The sequence below is a fragment of the Mya arenaria genome, chromosome 6 (genome assembly GCF_026914265.1).
Source record: "Mya arenaria isolate MELC-2E11 chromosome 6, ASM2691426v1".
NCBI classification, from domain to species: Eukaryota; Metazoa; Mollusca; class Bivalvia; order Myida; family Myidae; genus Mya; species Mya arenaria.
The window spans coordinates 43,501,572-43,520,522 of NC_069127.1; the positions used below are offsets into that span (position 1 = coordinate 43,501,572).

Genomic DNA, 18,951 nt, shown 5'->3' on the forward strand with positions numbered 1-18,951 from the left:
TACGTGTATACGTTATAAGGTCATGCAGAATAATCGACATGGTTTGTCGAAAATAACCGTCTGTTGCGATGTCTAAACAATATCAAAGACTTAATTTCCGGATGTATTACTTGAAAGAGCATGAAGTTTTGACCAAACTGCTGTCGTGTATTCAACAATGATACCTCATGAAGTGTTGACCAAACTGCTGTCGTGTATTCAACAATGATACCCCATGAAGTGTTGACCAAACTGCTGTCGTGTATTCAACAATGATGCCTCATGAAGTGTTGACCAAACTGCTGTCGTGTATTCAACAATGATACCTCATGAAGTGTTGACCAAACTGCTGTCGTGTATTCAACAATGATACCTCATGAAGTTTTGACAAAACTGCTGTCGTGTATTCAACAATGATGCCTCATGAAGTGTTGACCAAACTGCTGTCGTGTATTCAACAATGATACCTCATGAAGTGCTGACCAAACTGCTGTCGTGTATTCAACAATGATACCTCATGAAGTTTTGACCAAACTGCTGTCGTGTATTCAACAATGATGCCTCATGAAGTGTTGACCAAACTGCTGTCGTGTATTCAACAATGATACCTCATGAAGTGTTGACCAAACTGCTGTCGTGTATTCAACAATGATACCTCATGAAGTTTTGACAAAACTGCTGTCGTGTATTCAACAATGATACCTCATGTTTATGTACTGATACGTTTTCTGTATTTTTGTCAAAGACAGCTTGGAAACACAGGGCAGTTTCCTGCAAGTAATTTTTATGAGTTATTTTAAGCGATACTTGTGCAGAATGACGCATACATCTGGCATAAAACCTGGGATTAGGACTATTTGCTTTATATCGGTCCCAGATAAATCCGAACTGTAACGACCTTTTGTCGGACTAAAACTACATAAAGAAGAAATATCAGACAACCGCATGGATTGGTGACAAATAATATGATTAATCATAAAAAATCACGGTTTATAATATAGTGGGAAAAATGGCATCTGAAATATCAATAATCGACGAAAACAACATTTCAATGTTGAAACACACTACGTTTTTGTTTTGTTTTTTAAGACAGAAATATTAATTCAGGGTTCCGCTAGACAACAGTGAAGTAGACTGTACAAACAAAGGGGATTTACTCCTGATGGGTGACATCGTTGCGATACAATTGCGAAGAAGGAGTTACGTGCCGTCTGTATTCTTATTTAGTTTACCGTTCGAGCCCACTTAAGGTTCAAGGTAGTTCTGGCTTCCATAACTCTAATGTCGATATTTATTTTTATTTTTTTGATGTTTACAACACATTAACACATCCAAAACGGTAATATACAACGTGTTTGCTGAAGTTCTTTAGCTAGGTTCAATGCGACGTTTAACTAAACGCTATTTCATTAGATTTTTTGACGTTGATGTCGATTTTCAACTAACGACACTTATTCTTAATGTACATTATATTTGGAGTCCTGTAGGGCCGATACGGTGATAAGCGATGTATCGTCAGCAAAAGCCGGCTTACTGCATTTGGGTATCACAATTCTGTATAAGTTCGGTGAAGGAAAGTGGATATTATCATATTCCTTCCCGTCGAGTTCCACGCACATGGGAAGGGTGCACAGTTATGCCACAACCCAACAGCCACGCCCCCAATAGGCAAAATCGACCCTGGTTAATAAGTAATCATTAGGGGCGGATCCAGAGAGGGGGCGTAACCTTTAGACTTGAGCCCTAGCCTCAGATCAGAAATTGATCTGGTTAAAAGAGTTTGCAGGTGGGGGTGGGTACTCCCCAAAGACAATTTTCACATTTTCTAATCCGAAGTGGCGCATTTTTGGTGTTTTTTATTACCTTTTTTCTCCTATATTGAATTAAAAAGTAAACTTGGACGATTTTGACACCCCCCCCCCCAAAAAAAAAACAACAAAAAAACAACAACAACAACAATAATCAGACATTTTTGTATTGATATTTCATGACACTTTCCAGGCTAATCTATGTCAGAAAGTTCCATCAGCTGTCAATGTTTTCAAAATTGCCGGGGGGGGGGGGGGGGGCATGTCCACTCTCCAATCCGGCTCAGAATGAAAATGGTATGCATGTGTCATTCCGTTTATAATACTACTGTTTGGCATAAAGTATTTAAAATATTTAGCTTAAATAGTAAATGAACAGATATCAAATTTCCATTCATAAATGCCTAATCGAGTAGACAGTTGATCCAAGTCATTATTTTGCATATTACAAAGCGCGGGAAGGTATAACTTAGTGAAGAAGAGCCAAAATCACACGCCAGCAAAAATCATTTTTGATGCCAGATTTGATTTTTTTTCTTCACATGTCGAAATCCTTGAGTATTGATTAAATGTACAAAAAGTATATACAAAAGTCCGATTTACCCCCCTCCCCCCCCCATCCCCCCGCGCCTCTAAAAATGATAATCATGGGGATCAGAGCGAAGCTCATGATTCGTCCTAAAAACAAAACAATTACGGTTTCTCCTCATAAAGATATACAATAGATAAATACAATTGTTAAACAATCAGCAATACACGAGTATGGACAACCCATACAACCCATTACAGGGACTGTACACCAGATTGGCACCAAACTGTTTTTCTGTAACGAATCACAGGACAATTATTTAATAAAATTATTTACTCTTTGATATCATAATTGTACAATAAATACCAAAATGTAAAAAAATCGAGTCGGAGACCGGGTTTTAACCGGTGTCGCCACTGAATTGCAGTCCAGTGTTGTATCCACTGTGCTACGAAGGCTTAATACGTAATGGAAAAATACGAAAAAAGTGCGAAAAATAAATTAATTGTAAACTATGTGGTACTTCAGTTAGTAAGTTGCAATGCAGTGTACACATAGATACCAAGTCTATGTCAGTTTTCGACAATTTTCTTTCTTTTTTTTTGCTATTTCATCATACGGAGTACAGCCCCTTTAAACGGGAGAAATATATTGTTATCGTCCCAGGAATGCCAAAAGTTAATAGGTCATTAACTGCATGTAAAAGGCACTATGATAATTTGATCAGATAAGAAACTAAAGATAAGCATTTTAATATGGACCCGTACAATACACATTGCCTAAGTTTATGACTTTTCCCGCCATTGTCACAAGTTGTAAAAGTTCACTCCCCGTTTTACCACTTGTCCTATATACATGAGCGCACATTGTAAACAATATGGCGACGGACAGGGTGACAAAAGCCGCGCTTGCTGCAGAAAAAGAGTTTTCCAAGTTTCTAGACGAGCTGAACCAGTATGAATTCATGAAAGTCTACGACAATGAACGGCAGGTAAGTTAATTTCCTACTCTTAATGGTATGACAAAGCTTTCCTAACAAGTTATTAATCCGTAAATTGGTTTTAAATCGCACTCCGCTTGGTGTAATACAGTGTACAAGTGACTCGAAGTGTTGTGTTTATTGCCTGAAGGTTTCAGTTCAAGAAGTTCAAATTAAATTGTTAAATTTAGTGCTTAGGTTATCAAAAACAATATTTGCAAAGTGCATGCTACTGTATTTCAATCACTATCACCAGCAGCAACATAATGGAATTTGAACAACAACAGCAGCAGCAGCTAATAAGTTAACAGGAAATTTGTCCCTGAAACTTTTCGAATGAAAAAAAAGTTTCCCTGAATGCACATTTTTTTGTGGCTATGTAGGAAACGAGTGTAGTTAAAAATCATATTCACAGGAAATATAACATTATTATTACAAAAATCTTATTTTTTCATATTCTTTTTAATTAATTGTGAGGAGTTTCCATATATATTATGGATCTAACAGAGACCGAAGAAAATATCAAAATTCCATTTAAACTTGCAATAAATTTAGGATGTGTTTACTTCTCAGAGAGAAGTTTGAAACACACAGAAACCACGACTCTTATACACATAGAAACCACTCAATGCAGCACATAGAAACCACCCAATGCACATAGAAACCACTCAATGCAGCACATAGAAACCACCCAATGCACATAGAAACCACTCAATGCACATAGAAACCACTCAATGCACATAGAAACCATGTCTCAAATACACATAGAAACCATTTCTTAAATACACATTTAAACCATGGCTCAAATATACATATATAAACCATGGCTCAAATACAAATATAAACAATGGCTCAAATACACATATAAACCATGGCTCAAATACACATATAAACCATGGCTCAAATACACATATAAACCATGGCTCAAATACACATATAAACAATGCCTCAAATACACATATAAACCATGGCTCAAATACACATATATAAACCATGGCTCAAATATACATATAAACAATGGCTCAAAAACACATATAAACAATGCCTCAAATACACATATAAACCATGGCTCAAAAACACATATAAACAATGCCTCAAATACACATATAAACCATGGCTCAAATACACATATAGACAATGGCTCAAATACACATATAAACCATGGCTCAAATACACATATAGACAATGGCTCAAATACACATATAAACCATGGCTCAAATACACATAATTATAGACAATGGCTCAAATACACATATAAACCATGGCTCAAATACACATAATTATAGACAATGGCTCAAATACACATATAAACCATGGCTCAAATACACATAATTATAGACAATGGCTCAAATACACATATAAACCATGGCTCAAATACACATAATTATAGACAATGGCTCAAATACACAAATAAAACATGGCTCAAATACACAAAGAAACCATGGCTGAAAAACACATAAAATCTTTTAGAAAACAGGTGGGATAGATTTTTTTTAAAAGTTTGCTACATTTTTTACTTCACTAGTCGACAACAAGTATTTCTTAACAAGCCCATGTATACTGTGTATTGCATACCACCTTTTTGAGTCCCAAGTGCTCCTTAACAAGCTTATGAATACTGTGTATCTCATGCCTCCCGCCTGAGTCTAGAGAACTCCTTAAAAAGCCCATGAATACTGTGTATTTCATACCACCTCTGTGAGTCCCAATTACTCCTTTACAAGCCCTTGAAGACTGTGTATTGCATGCCACCCTCATGAGTCCCAAGTACTCTGTAACAAGCCCATGATACTGTGTATTGCATACCACCCTCATGAGTCCCCAGTACTCCTTAACAATCCCATGAATACTGTGTCTTTCATACCACTCTCATGAGTCCCAAGTACTCTGTAACAATCCCATGAATACTCCTTAAAGAGCCTATGAACACTGTGTATTGCATACCACCCTCATGAGACCCAGTACTCCTTAACGAGCCCATGAATACTGTGTATTGCATACCACCCTCATGAGACCCCAGTACTCCTTAACGAGCCCATGAATACTGTATATTGCATACTACTCTCATGAGACCCCGGTACTCCTCAACATACATGATCACCATCTGGCAGTTAGTTCTCATTTTAAATACCTTATTCCTTCAATAAAGGTTTTTTTCTTAAGTAAAGTAAATTTACATACATATAGTAGGTGACTGATAATGTCATTTGTTTTACTTCTATATTAAAAGTCTAGTGTATACAAAAGTACATATTTTTCTCACTTCACTGTATGTAACAAGATTGTTATATGTACTGAACGAGACATTTTCAATGTAATTTCAACCCCAAGGTGTTGCAATTTTGTGTTAAACATTTGCTGCAGGGCTTTCTTTTTCAATCCACGGCCACAGCTAGTGTCAGTTTAAATTACATTATCCTTTTAAATGCTGTTATCAATAAGTCTTATCTTATTTTGGTTATATCAGTCAGTGTTGACTTCCAGCATGCAACATTGTTTAAAAAGACACAATATAACAATGTTAAGAATGCAAATTGCTAAGTTGTAAGTTTTGAAGATGAATGTTGAATTGTCCTTAATTTCAAGTTGATAGGGATGCTTAAAGTCCGCTCTGTGAAGGCATTAACAATTAACAATAACATAGCCCAAGTGGGGTTATTTTAAAAATGTAAAATTAATAATATATTTTTACGTGGCCAGTTATATTTTTCACCAAAAGAATGCAAATTAATGCGTAAAGATCAGTCTGATGCATTTATTGTCGAGCCTTAGCTGATGTTAAACAATGCAAAAAAACATTTAATTTCATTGTCTGACAATTTAAGAAATACTGAAACAGATATATGAAATATATATTTTGTGGGGTATTGTTTTGAATGATAGAATTACTTATAACTGGAGCATTATCTTTCTTATAAAATTGAGTTTAACTCAAATGTGATTTTGTCTTCACCTGTTCCAGTTTTTTATAAAAACGGAGAAATTTGCAGGCTGATTCACTTTTCTTGACCAAAATAAAAAATGAAAGATTGTTGTTAAGGTAAAGTAGTGGTTAAAAAAAGGCGAGTATAGAAAATCCCTGAGAGTATAAGAATGTTATTTGAAGTAAATTTGTACTTTTGGCTTCAATTGTGTATATGTTTTATTTTTGCAATGAAAAATATCAAAAATCCAGTCTTCATAGCTGCATTATAAGTCATGCATAATATAAACAGAAGATGCATTAGTTTCACTAATAATTCAAGGTTTATTCTGTATCTCATGACATGTCGGAAGCTAACTTCACATTCCAGGAAGTGATTCTACAGCTGTATGACAATGGTTGTTTTGTTTCTCCATATCCTCTACACTAACAATAAGTTTCTTATATATACTGTAATTGAAATAAATGCATATCAAATGAATTCCGACATTATTTAAAGGACTTTGAACTTCTTTTCAAGTACAATGATAAATTAGTTGTATGTGGAGAATATATGAAGAGTGATGGCACAATGGTACACTTAAGTTAGAATAAAGATGAGTCTAAGATGAAACAAACTTTGTATCTGACTTTTACAGCCTTACCAATTAATGTTGCATTTGGCCTTAGATATGACAATCAAAGTGCTGAAAGCACTGATGGACTAGGGCTTCATTAAGGGGAATGTTGACAACCATGTTCTAAGCATTGAAAACATCGGCTCACATCACAAGGGGTCACTGTTTAATGGGCTAGCTTAAACTTTTGACTTAAAGTGCTTGCAAGATGCAAAGGAAATTTGAAAAATCTCGTTAAGTGTGTGTAGAGTGATGGGGGCGGGGTGTGGGGCTAAAGCGTTAAATCAGATAAAGTCATAGTTCTTTTTGAATTTCTCAAAGTCGTTTAATCAGACTTGTATAAATTAATTAACGTGTTTGGCGTATGTTAACCAAAGTACACATACTTCTTTAATTTGATCAAATCTTTTATATCAAAGATCTGTTATTTGCAGTTTCAGAGAAGATTTTCAATGATGTAATTATATACTATATAGAAAATCTGTCACCTCTTTTTCAGGGGAGCTTTAAACCATAGGGCCATACTTTGAACAATCTTTGTAAAAGACATCTACATTGTACACCTATATCAGACTGCATACACAATGCTATTAGGAAGTAGTTTTTATTTGAAAAGTGAAGAATTATTTTCTCCCTCTTAATTAGTGCTTGGTATTCAATTAATATAAAATGTTACCATGATAACTTAGTGCTGTTGATAAATATTAGGCACTGCCTTCTGTCTCATGATATTCTTATTACTGCTGCAGACTTTTGTACAAAGCAAGTTGAGTAGACTAAGATGAGATGAATATCATGTCAGATGAAATGAGTATGAAATATTGAAATGTCTTTTAAATACAGTGACCATCAAATTTCATAACATGGTGTCAGCAGTTCATGACACTGCTTGTGAGGATGGAATACCAAACATGATCATATTCTTTATTATATACCCATCATCAATCCACATGCAATACATATCACAAAATACTTTAACCCATATTCCGTCCCTCTCTGTATATGTACATGAACACTTAAAAAACATGTAGGGAAAACAAGTAATGTCAACGCACTCTCTGGTCTTGAAGAAGTTTCAATTTAATTAAATAGTGAGGCAATACTCGGGCATCAACAACATAGTGGTCAGTTCATATATATATATTCGAAATTTAAATACATATCGTGGGGGAAAGTCCTGTTCTCACAACACTTTCTTGTCAATGAACTGATCGCGAGTCTTGCCCATCCTCGAAAAAATACCATTCTTACACATAAATGTTTTTTAAGATACATTTTGTACAACTAAATATCTAAATTACAACTGTAGTTAAGACTAGAGAAATGAAGCCATATCCAATATTCAGAGCTGTGGGGCCACTCTAGATGTCATTCATCGCAGGTTTCGCGGCATTTTGGGTACAAAATTACTCCTTTGGCGAATATCCCATCAACCGATGGGGGTAAAACTCCCTCTTTGGATTCAAAATTCTGTTTAAATCACACTTGGGGATGTGACGGGGTCAAGCCATAATGTAGCCATTATAGGGCGCGGGCAGACCTTTATAAACTCGAGTGCAATATTAAATTGACGTCATTAAACCAATGAGTGCATCCTTAAAATGCAATGTATTATGCAAAGATGTGGCTTCTAGGTGATCTAATCAGTAGTGTATATAATAAAAGGATTATAAGTACTGCGTTTTGATCCGGATATGGCGGAATGTCATATTATGGCGATTCTGGTAGTTTTTTGTAGATTTTGATTTTACTCGGCTTGTGCCTTGTGAAAACCGAATCTGCAAAAATCTACTTGAGTCGAATACAACCTCCTGGATCAAAACGCAGTACTTATAACCCTATTCTGTACAAAACCTGTTACCCCATGGACAGAGCATCTTTAACCCACAGGGCCATTGTAACTTTGAACAATCATTGTAAAAGACAACTACATGTCAGACTACATACAAGATGCTAAGGAAGTAGTTTGGAAAAATGAGAATTATTTTCTCCGTCTTAATTTGTATGCATTAGATAACTCAATAAATGCAGCAGTTGACCATTCTTGTATTGTCCTCTGTCACTGTCCTGATAGCTCCCTATCTCAATAGTTGCAAAAGGTTGTAGGTTCATGATTCCCTGGTCCAATATGTCATACAGAAAGAAGATGTTGAATGTAGAATCAAGAAGCTTTCTTTTCAGGCACTTCGAATTGAATAGTACTGTAACATTTGGAGTGCCTAGAATTTGTTGGATTCGTAGGCAACATGTATCAGGTGTTGCAGTACATTTGGCAAATACTTTTCACCCGTCCTTGTAAATCTAAAAAAGCTTTCATTTTGCAAAAGTAGTTCATATAACTATACTAAGGTTGCTAAATCAGAGTTTGGATAATTCTGAAAACTAGATGTGCCTTTAATTGCAGCAATTTGAACTCCAACTCGTGTCAATTAAGCTGGTTAAGCAATACTGCAGTTCCTTGGTATGGGGATTGCTTTATTTACTTGAATAAACAAACATTTCTTGCGTTGGATAGTACAATGTATCTTTGATTTGGATTGTAAAGTATAACTTATATAAATAAATATATATTCTTAACTTTTAATATGTAATTAGACAATTAGTTAATTTTTCAACCGCACACCAAAACCCTGAATCTGAATACACAAGCTAATGACTCAGTCAATTGTAACCATGCCCCCCCCCCCCCCTGTCCCGGAATAGCGGGGACTTTTATTTTCGGTCCAGCCAACCCCAGCTAAATTACATTGGTGGTTAAGTCCCCACCAAATGCACCCGCACCCAAGGGACATTAGGTTAAGCCCCATCCACACTGTATTTTCCGGGAAGACCCGGCACTGCGGGGCCTACTGAAAGGTAAAAACATGGCCCATTTCGACGGCTATCCCCGGTATACCCCCGGATGTGGGAGCCGTGGTTTCAATTGGTGGATAATAATACATAGTGATCCAAGCTCATGCCAAGATGATTTCTGGTCTGACATTGCCAGGTTAGTTATTCTTCAGCTTAAAAAAGCCTGGACAGTATTTGAGAAAGACTGTTGTGAGGTTAAATCTTCATTACTTCACTATTCCACAACATTGGGTGATAATGGAACTTTATTGAATATTTTGATTTTAATTTTGTTCCCTAAACGCCACAAGTCAACTGATTAATACAAATTAATTCAATTCTATCTCCACAATATTCGGCACTGCATTGTTAAATAAAACTCAAAAGTTACACTTGTAAATTTTATAACCAAATACCTTTCCCTCAAAGATTTCACAAATTTATATTGATATATCAACAACAATGCATCACCATACTGTATCTCTGACTGATTATTGATTTTCATTCTTGGCTAGAAAGCAAAAAGTGAGCACAATGCATCTTCAGAAAAAGAACTTGTAAAGTTTGCACCAGTCAATTGTAACCCCGCCCCCCCCCCCAACCCCCCCCACCCCGCAGGGAACAGCAGGTACTTTGACTTTCGGTCCAGTCAGTCCTCGGTAAAATCCCTGCCCTGCGGGAACGAACTGATGGTAAAATCCCGTGAAAAACCCCGCACCCCGGGGATCTAAGGTAAGAGCAACTCCCTGATATATTTTGCGGGAAGACAAAACCACCGCAATCTCCCGGCATTGCGAGGACACTAGTTCTGGTTTCCATAACTTTAATGTTGATATTATTTTTTTTTTATGTTTACAACACATCGAACAAGTCCAAAAAGGTAATATATAATGTGTTCGCTGAAGTTCTTTAGCTACGAGGACACCTACTCCCCCCCCCCCCCCTGTTATATCCCCAAGGGGCCATGTTAACAATTGACTGGTGCATTATACGAGAGGAAATCAAAATTGAGCAGGCAAGATTGTTTTACCTACGTCGATGGTTTATCACAATGTCATTGAACAAAATGTACTTACCACAATGTCATTGAACAAAATGTTCTTACACTGAGAGTGGCTCCAAGACTTTTCTATGCACATAGGTAAACAATCATCTTATTCATAAGCAAGATGCTGTGCACATATTCATACATTTGGCTTCATTTAGAATGAAACTTCATAAATAAGTATGCGCATATTTGATATTTTTTATCTCCATTTTGCAAAATTGAAATCACATGATTTTATCAAACGAACTTGTATTGCTTGAAAATTTACGTGTCAAATTAAAATTGCTACCCACGGTAAGATGAAAATAAATCCGTTTGATGGTGGTAAGCATTCAATGGCGGCTTTATTGATAAATTTCTTCAATAAAACACGTATGAAATTCACATCATCAGCATCCGGAAGTAGTGATAACATACATGTCTGAATCATTCGGCCGCTCTGATCATCTTCAGGAGTAAATGAGGTCAATACAGTAGACTGGTACCCTGATTTACGTTTCCTCAAAAATATAAAGTTATACAGGTACGCGGCATATGGGTTTTAGTTAACATTTATAGTATTTGAACAATAAATACCAAAAATCATGTTGTGTTTGAAAAAGTGCTTAGTACCATGCAATGATAAGTTAAAAAAATAAACTTTGTATCGAAAAGAAAATATCACGGAAACATGCAAATTATGTCGAAAAAAAGAACAGGGACCGACTTCGGATTTTTTTTATCAACAATGGATATCGTTTTTATAAATAAATACCAACATTCGATACAAAGGATATTAACAATACCTTTTTTAAACAAACTTTCCTGGTTGTTTTCTACTTAGACCGCACACTTTAGTCGCTTTACGTATGAATTCACAAGACATTCCAAATGTGCGATGGGCACCGCGGTTATTATACCCCCCAAAACAAAGTTTGGGGGGGTATACTGGAATCGGGTTGTCCGTCTGTCCGTCTGTCTGTCTGTCTGTCTGTCCGTCTGTCCGTCCGTTTTTTTTTGTCCGGGATTCATCTTTGTCGTTATTGAACAAATCTTTTTCAAACTTTCAGATATTAATGGCCATGATGTAAACTTGCGCCTCTGTGAAATTGGTACGGGTCACATGACCCTGACCAGAGTTATCTCCCCTTGATGTGTTAAAGTAGGCAAAATAAGCCCTGTCCGGGATTCATCTTTGTTATTATTCAACAAATCTTTATCAAACTTTCAGAAATTAATGGCCATGTTGTAAACTTTCGCCTCTGTGAATTTGGTACAGGTCACATGACCCTGACTGGAGTTATCTCCCCTTGATGTGTTAAAGTAGGCAAAATAAGCCCTGTCCGGGATTCATCTTTGTTATTATTCAACAAATCTTTATCAAACTTTCAGAAATTAATGGCCATGTTGTAAACTTTCGCCTCTGTGAATTTGGTACAGGTCACATGACCCTGACTGGTCTAATACTGGTTTCTTTTCGGATAAAAGAGAAAGAGGGTACCAGTCTATCAATACAGAGCATTGAACGGGAAAATTTCGATGAGTACTTTTCCAATATGTTCATATTCTTATTGCATATAATCTGACCGTATGCAAGAACATTCATGTAGTTAACCCGATTAACTCACTAGCTACGTATGAATTTCTTGTGCTTCAATAAAAGAACATACGGTTAGCTTGAATTGTTAGGAGAACTATTTTTATTGGATTTTTTCATTGTAATCAGTTCTGGTACTACTTTGATTATTCAAATTCGCTAACGGCAATCCAATCAAAATACAGCGTATGAATACATTACGTCAGTGAACCCCCAGATGCGGCTTGAGAATGCAGATATTGTGAGTATCGCTATGAACTAGGCCACAAGTGCCCTAGTCCAAAAATTATAGTTTAACTCAGTCAGGGTAATGTTTCATACAAAATGGAGCCTCATCAGATGTGTGCTTCTCACCCGAAAGGCAGTCACCAGTGAGAGGTCAAGTCCAAATATGACCCTTTCGAACAGGACACCAACTGCTTTCTTTGATAATCCTTGATATACAGACTTAAAGTCTGAGCTTATAATCCAGCTTCATTAAGAAATAGTAATCTAATGAACACTACATGATAGTTGTGGTTATACAATGTATGTTCAGTTGTTGGTGTTCTCTACATTTGCCACAAGATGAGTAATCCTAACCTGATTGTCAGACTTGAGTAGAGAGTATCATGTTTAATTTTGATAATTGCCTTTATTGAATGATTGTGTTTCTACCTCTATGAAGGGAAAGTGTACACCTCAATTATCAAGGGACATGAACTGTTAATTTTCAAACTGGTGAGAATGCTTTGACTGATTCAATTGAATAAACTTTTATTTTGTATGATTAAGCACAATTTTCGGTCAAGAAAATTAAATGAAACATTTATAAAAATACTGACCTGTTTGTCTCAATAGCCTGGTTTTCTACTTCAAATTTGTTTTCTTTTAAAGCTGCCCTCTCACAGATTGAAAGTTTTGACAATTTTTTATTTCTTGTCTTGGAACAAGCCAATTTTTGTGAAAATCAAGGAAACCAGTTATATGAGACTGCTGACAAAAAATAAGATTGCAGTTTTTATATTTAAGTTAAAAAAATGATGTTTTGTGCATTTTTCTTAAACCGTAAGTAACGGTTAATAAGCCATAAAACATTAAGTTTCGAAGAGAAATATAATAAAGTGCTGCTTTAAGAAGATTAAGAAGACATAAAGAATAATTTGGGTAATAAATGTGCTCTAAAACACAAATATGGTACATAAGGTGTTTTTTTCACATGAAAGGCATTTTACCAAAATCTGACCTGTGGTATAACACATAATTTTGTGTTATTATACCCACTACCCGCTCCCTGGGCTTTACATCTTAGATTTTGTAAACAGAATTGGTTTTAAAAATGAAACTTTTCCATCTAAATTTTTTTTTTTTTATTAAACAGGTTTTCATAAACAGGTTTTCAATGAAAACCTAAGGTTATTAGATATGTGATGACGCTTTGTTAGGGCATCAAACATTAGTTTCCACATATAACTTCAGCTAGCATTGATGGATAGTAATAAATGTTGGTGAGTAGGTAGCTTATCATATGTGAAGAACTCCCTTGGGATTGTTTTTGAGGGAGTGGGGACAAGGTCACTGTTACTGAAAATGGAAAAATGGTTTCTGCAGCATCAAACATTGGTTTCTGTCTAATTACAGGAACTAGCAGAGGGGTATGGGGTCAAGGTCACTGTTACTAAAAATAGAAAAATGGTTTCTGCCAAAAAAGTTGGTGTGTAGGTAGCTTATGTGAAGAGCTAGCTTCGGATTGCTTTGAGGGGGTGGGTCTAGGTCACTGTTACTTAAAATAGAAAAATGGTTTTAATGGAAACTATACACACAAGAAACATGTACTCAACTAGAGTAATTTTCAGTTACGTCTCTTTTTGAAAAAAGTAAAAGTAAAGGCTGCTACTTCTTTCTAACTCATACAATAAATTAATAGGCTATAACTTCTGTTTGCCTAAATAGGTACATATATTCATTATGTGTAGTGTTAAGGGTTTGTGTACCAAGTACCAAGGATGCTAACAAATAATGTCATGCATATCAATTTTAATTATGTAGCTGGAAATATGATTAAGGCTAAGGAAAATGCATAGACAGTTGCATGGCTGAATGATATCACTTTGTAGGTATTAATGCTGAACATGATCAATCTGACAAACATGGATTTTGCATGAAATTTACTCGACTTTTAACACTTTTAAAATGCCCAACCAGTTTTTTGGAATGACATTTTTATGCCACCGAAGGTGGGCATATTAAAATCGCACTGTCCGTCCGTCCGTATGCCATGTGTCCAGCTCAATAACTCGTGTCTGGGCTGTAACTTTCCCTTGTATGGACAGATTTTAAAATAACTTGCTACATGTGTTCCACATACCAAGACGACGTGTCGCGTGAAAGACCCATGTTCCTACCTCTAATGGTCAAGGTCACACTTAGTGTTTATTCACAATGGAGCATAGGTTGTCGCGTCCGGGCTGTAACTTTCCCTTGTATGGACAGATTTTAAAATAACTTGCCACATGTGTTCCACATACCAAGACGACGTGTCGCGTGCAAGACCCATGTTCCTACCTCTAAGGTCAAGGTCACACTTAGTGTTTATTCACAATGAAGTGCTGCAAATAAGGACATAGAGCATAGGTTGTCGTGTCAGGGCTGTAACTTTCCCTTGTATGGACAGATTTTAAAAATAACTTGCCACATGTGTTCCACATACCAAGACGACAGGTCGCGTGCAAGACCTGTGTCCCTACCTCTAAGGTCAAGGTCACTCTTAGTGTTTATTCACAATGGAGTGCTGCATATAAGGACATAGAGTATAGGTTGTCGTGTCCAGGCTGTAACTTTCCTTTGTATTGACAGATTTTAAAATAACTTGCCACATGTGTCCCACATACCAACACGATGTGTCGCATGAAAGACCCGTGTCCCTTACTCTAAGGTCAAGGTCACACTTACGTGTTTATACACAATGAAGTGCTGCATATAAGGACATAGAGTATAGGTTGTCGTGTCCGGGCTGTAACTTTCCCTTGTATGGACAGATTTTAAAATAACTTGCCACATGTGTTCCACATACCAAGACGACGTGTCACGTGAAAGACCCGTGTTCCTACCTCTTAAGTCAAGGTCACACTTAAGTGTTTATTCACAATGAAATGCTGGGTATATGGACATAGAGTATAGGTTGTCGTGTCCGGGCTGTAACTTTCTCTTGTATGGACATATTTTAAAATAACTTGCCATATGTGTTCGACATACCAAAATGACGTGTCGCGTGCAAGACCCGTGTCCCTCCCTCTAAGGTCACACTTTGTGTTATTCACAATGGAGTGCTGCATATAAGCACATAGAGTATAGGTTGTCATGTCCGGGCTATTACTTTCTCTTGTATGGACAGATTTTAAAATGATTGCCACATGTGTTCGACATATCAAGATGACGTGTCGCATGCAAGACCCGTGTCCTTACCTCTAAGGTCAAAGTCACACTTAGGTGTTTATTCACAATGCTGTATATAAGCACATATAGTAAAGGTTGTCTTGTCCGGGCTGTAACTTTTTCTTGTATGGACAGATTTTAAAATAACTTGCCACATGTGTTAAACATACCAAGGCGACGTGTCGCGTGCAAGACCCGTGTCTCTACCTTTAAGGTGAAAGATACACTTTTCACAATGAAATGCTGAATATAAGGTCATAAGAGTGTAGGTTGTCAAATATGGGTGGTATTTTTTTATGTTCAGACTAGGGATGCAAACGAATATTCGAATATTCGAATATTCGATCGAACGTTTGGTATTCGAATGTCAAAATAGGTATTCGAATATTCGATGTTTATGTTGAAATAATAAATTAATACACTTTTTGCCTACAACTGTCATCTTCGTCTGTCTTGTTTTTACAACGACCCCTAATGCCATAGGTGTGAACTTGATGACACTATACACGCGTCATATCGGATATATCGCCGGGAACTATAAACAGTCCCCGTAATTTTGCATTTACTGGCTGTTAGACAAGTGACATAAAACACATTCCAATTATTTTGGGTACATTTAAATGACCATGCCAATTAAGGGTTTAAGAGATCGGCCTTTATACCAATTTTTTGTCTTCACTGCTAATCAAGCTTGGCGATATTGCTCAAATCGCCTTGATGATACGAAGGACATGTGCTAGTTACTGTTTCCATGTTTTCAATATAACGCTCTTGCGTACAAAAATTAACTGAAAGTGTATGGTTTAACGTTTAAGTATATATGTCCTGTATTGTTGTACAATACCTAAGACAAAAGCGACGTTTAGACATGGTGTCGTTTTCTATAAATATATTTCGTAAACATCAATCCCAGAACGAGGCTGCAAGTCCCACGTTGGCGCATATCGTCATTTAACCGGGACAAACGCAATTCCCTGATCTTATTTTGCATTTTTTACAAAAATGAACGCAGAGGTTTGTTTTTTTGTTAAAGATATATTGCTTTTTCTTGGGATATATTTTGTAAATGGGAAATTCAGAGGCTAATTTGTGGAACAATAAGGGTCCGTCGCGTGTACCGAATACGACCAGGAAGGGTAACAGGGCCCCCACTATTACTTTAGTGAATAATAATAGTTTACTACAATTCTTAAAGGTTCATTTTGGTGTTCGAATATTCGAATATTCGATCGAAAGAATTACCGAATATTCGAATATCACTTTTGCCATTCGTTTGCATCCCTAGTTCAGACGCAATTTAAAGACTTGCCATATGTATTTGACATGTAAAGGCAAGATCAACTTTTCATGTACTGACCTTGTTCATAGGTCAATGTCACATTCGGGGGCATTCGTCACATACTGTGACAGCTCTTGTTTCTTTGTTGGATCTCAAGTAAGTTGTAAAGCAGATTCAATCAGTTCATATAGACATCATGTCACTTTTTGGCATGCCTGCATTAGGGTTGCAAATTGGAACCCTACTAACTTGACATCTCCCATTAAATTGAAAGGTTATATTTATTGCTGTGTTTGCAGGTTCCCGATGACCCAAGTAAGCCAGGGAACACATGCCAGGTATTCCAACAGCCTCTTGGAGACTATAGTGAGGATGGACAAGATAGCCAGGACGGGGCATCTAGTAGCGCTAGTTCTTTGGTACGTACATCTGAGGGGTTGGGCTAGTGTATATACCAGGTATTTCAACAGCCACTGGGAGATTTCAGTGAGGATCGACATGACTATCAGGATGGGGCCTCAATAGCCCTATTTTTGTGGTACATGCAACTTGGTAGAATTATAAAAAGCTTAAAAAAATCTTAAGGATTGTCTTATGGAAGGGCCTGTTCAATAGGTATGTTACTGTTGACAAGGATTTGATTTTTACTTCAAATGATTGTGTTTATTAGGGTCTGTTTACATTAGCTTCATTCCGGCTTTACAACTTTATAATATTATATGAAGTGTATTTAAATAACAAAGGGATATTAGTTAAGGTGACTACAGTTCCAAGTCACAAATGATAATACCTTAAGATATTTTTTTATGATGTTGATTCAGTAAGAATTAATACCATACAAATATGTAATCATTATTTCACAGTATGCTACTTTGTGACTTTATGGAGCAAAGATGGACAGGATCAACAGGACAGTGTCCATCATGTACAACCAGTTTTCCAGTGAGAGAGTGTAAATAGTTGCTGCTTTGTGCAGTTTTCCCACTATTGTCTCACAATTTATCCAGTTCTCACATGAATGGTATTCCAATTGTCCATTCTTCCCACAAATGGTATGTCCAGTTGTATACAGTATACTGAACGACTTAGACCCACTTTCCATTTCCCTCTGCGGATTTTCCCTATCGCGGCCAACACAATGAATTTATTGACTGTCCGCTTTCCTTGGAGTATGAATTTAAGGCCCTCGGAGGGTGATCAGTGGACCAAAGAATAATGAACGCTGCGTTCCTCGGAGGGGTAAACTCCGCGAAACTCTGCAGACACTTGATAAGAATCTACGCTAAAGTTATTTTTTTATTATCAAAATTTTCAACTGATTATGACGGCTCCAGTAAATTGCTATTATTCTTTTCCTCTGCCTGTTTAGCATGAAGTCAGCTTACCACAAGAATGCAGTTGTATTTCACTAGTTGCACATGCATCTTATACAGGTGTTTTGGCTAACGACTTGATTGTCACATTACACCTGAGAAAAGCTAGGTTACACATTTTCAGAAAATCAGGAGGTCAAACACGCGTTCAAAGTTCACAGCGCATTGTTGAAGGCCTTCTTGCCTCATTTTCTGTGGAAAATTCCCTAAAACGTCATAGCTATTTTTAACCAACAATAACAAATAGTATATTCTACATTGTATTGATCACGCGCATGACGTCAGAGGTCATGGTTCAGAATTGTGGATTTTAGCGAGGGCAACAGTTTTACCCTCGGAGGAAATCCGCGATCATCGACCTTATCCCTCGGATTGAGTGAGGAAAGTGGGTCTAACTCGTTGAGTGTACTGTAGTCTTCACACTGATGATCTGTCCAGTCTTCCCACTAAGGGTTTGTCCAGTTTTCCACTGATGATCTGTCCAGTATTTCCACTAAGGGTTTGTCCAGTTTTCCACTGATGATCTGTCCAGTATTTCCACTAAGGGTTTGTCCAGTTTTCCACTGATGGTCTGTCCAGTATTTCCACTAAGGG

At 36.8% G+C, this 18,951-nt stretch overlaps 1 protein-coding gene across 1 annotated transcript in view; it reads left to right on the forward strand.

Moving 5' to 3' along the window:
- The first annotated feature begins 3,193 nt into the window (after positions 1–3,193).
- LOC128238264 (four and a half LIM domains protein 2-like) overlaps positions 3,194–18,951 on the forward strand; it is a 145,720-nt gene continuing 129,962 nt past the window's right edge. The window contains exons 1-2 of the mRNA XM_052953985.1: positions 3,194–3,307; positions 17,284–17,403. Of these exons, the coding sequence (XP_052809945.1) occupies positions 3,194–3,307; positions 17,284–17,403 (234 nt within the window). The remainder of the gene's footprint in view (positions 3,308–17,283; positions 17,404–18,951) is intronic.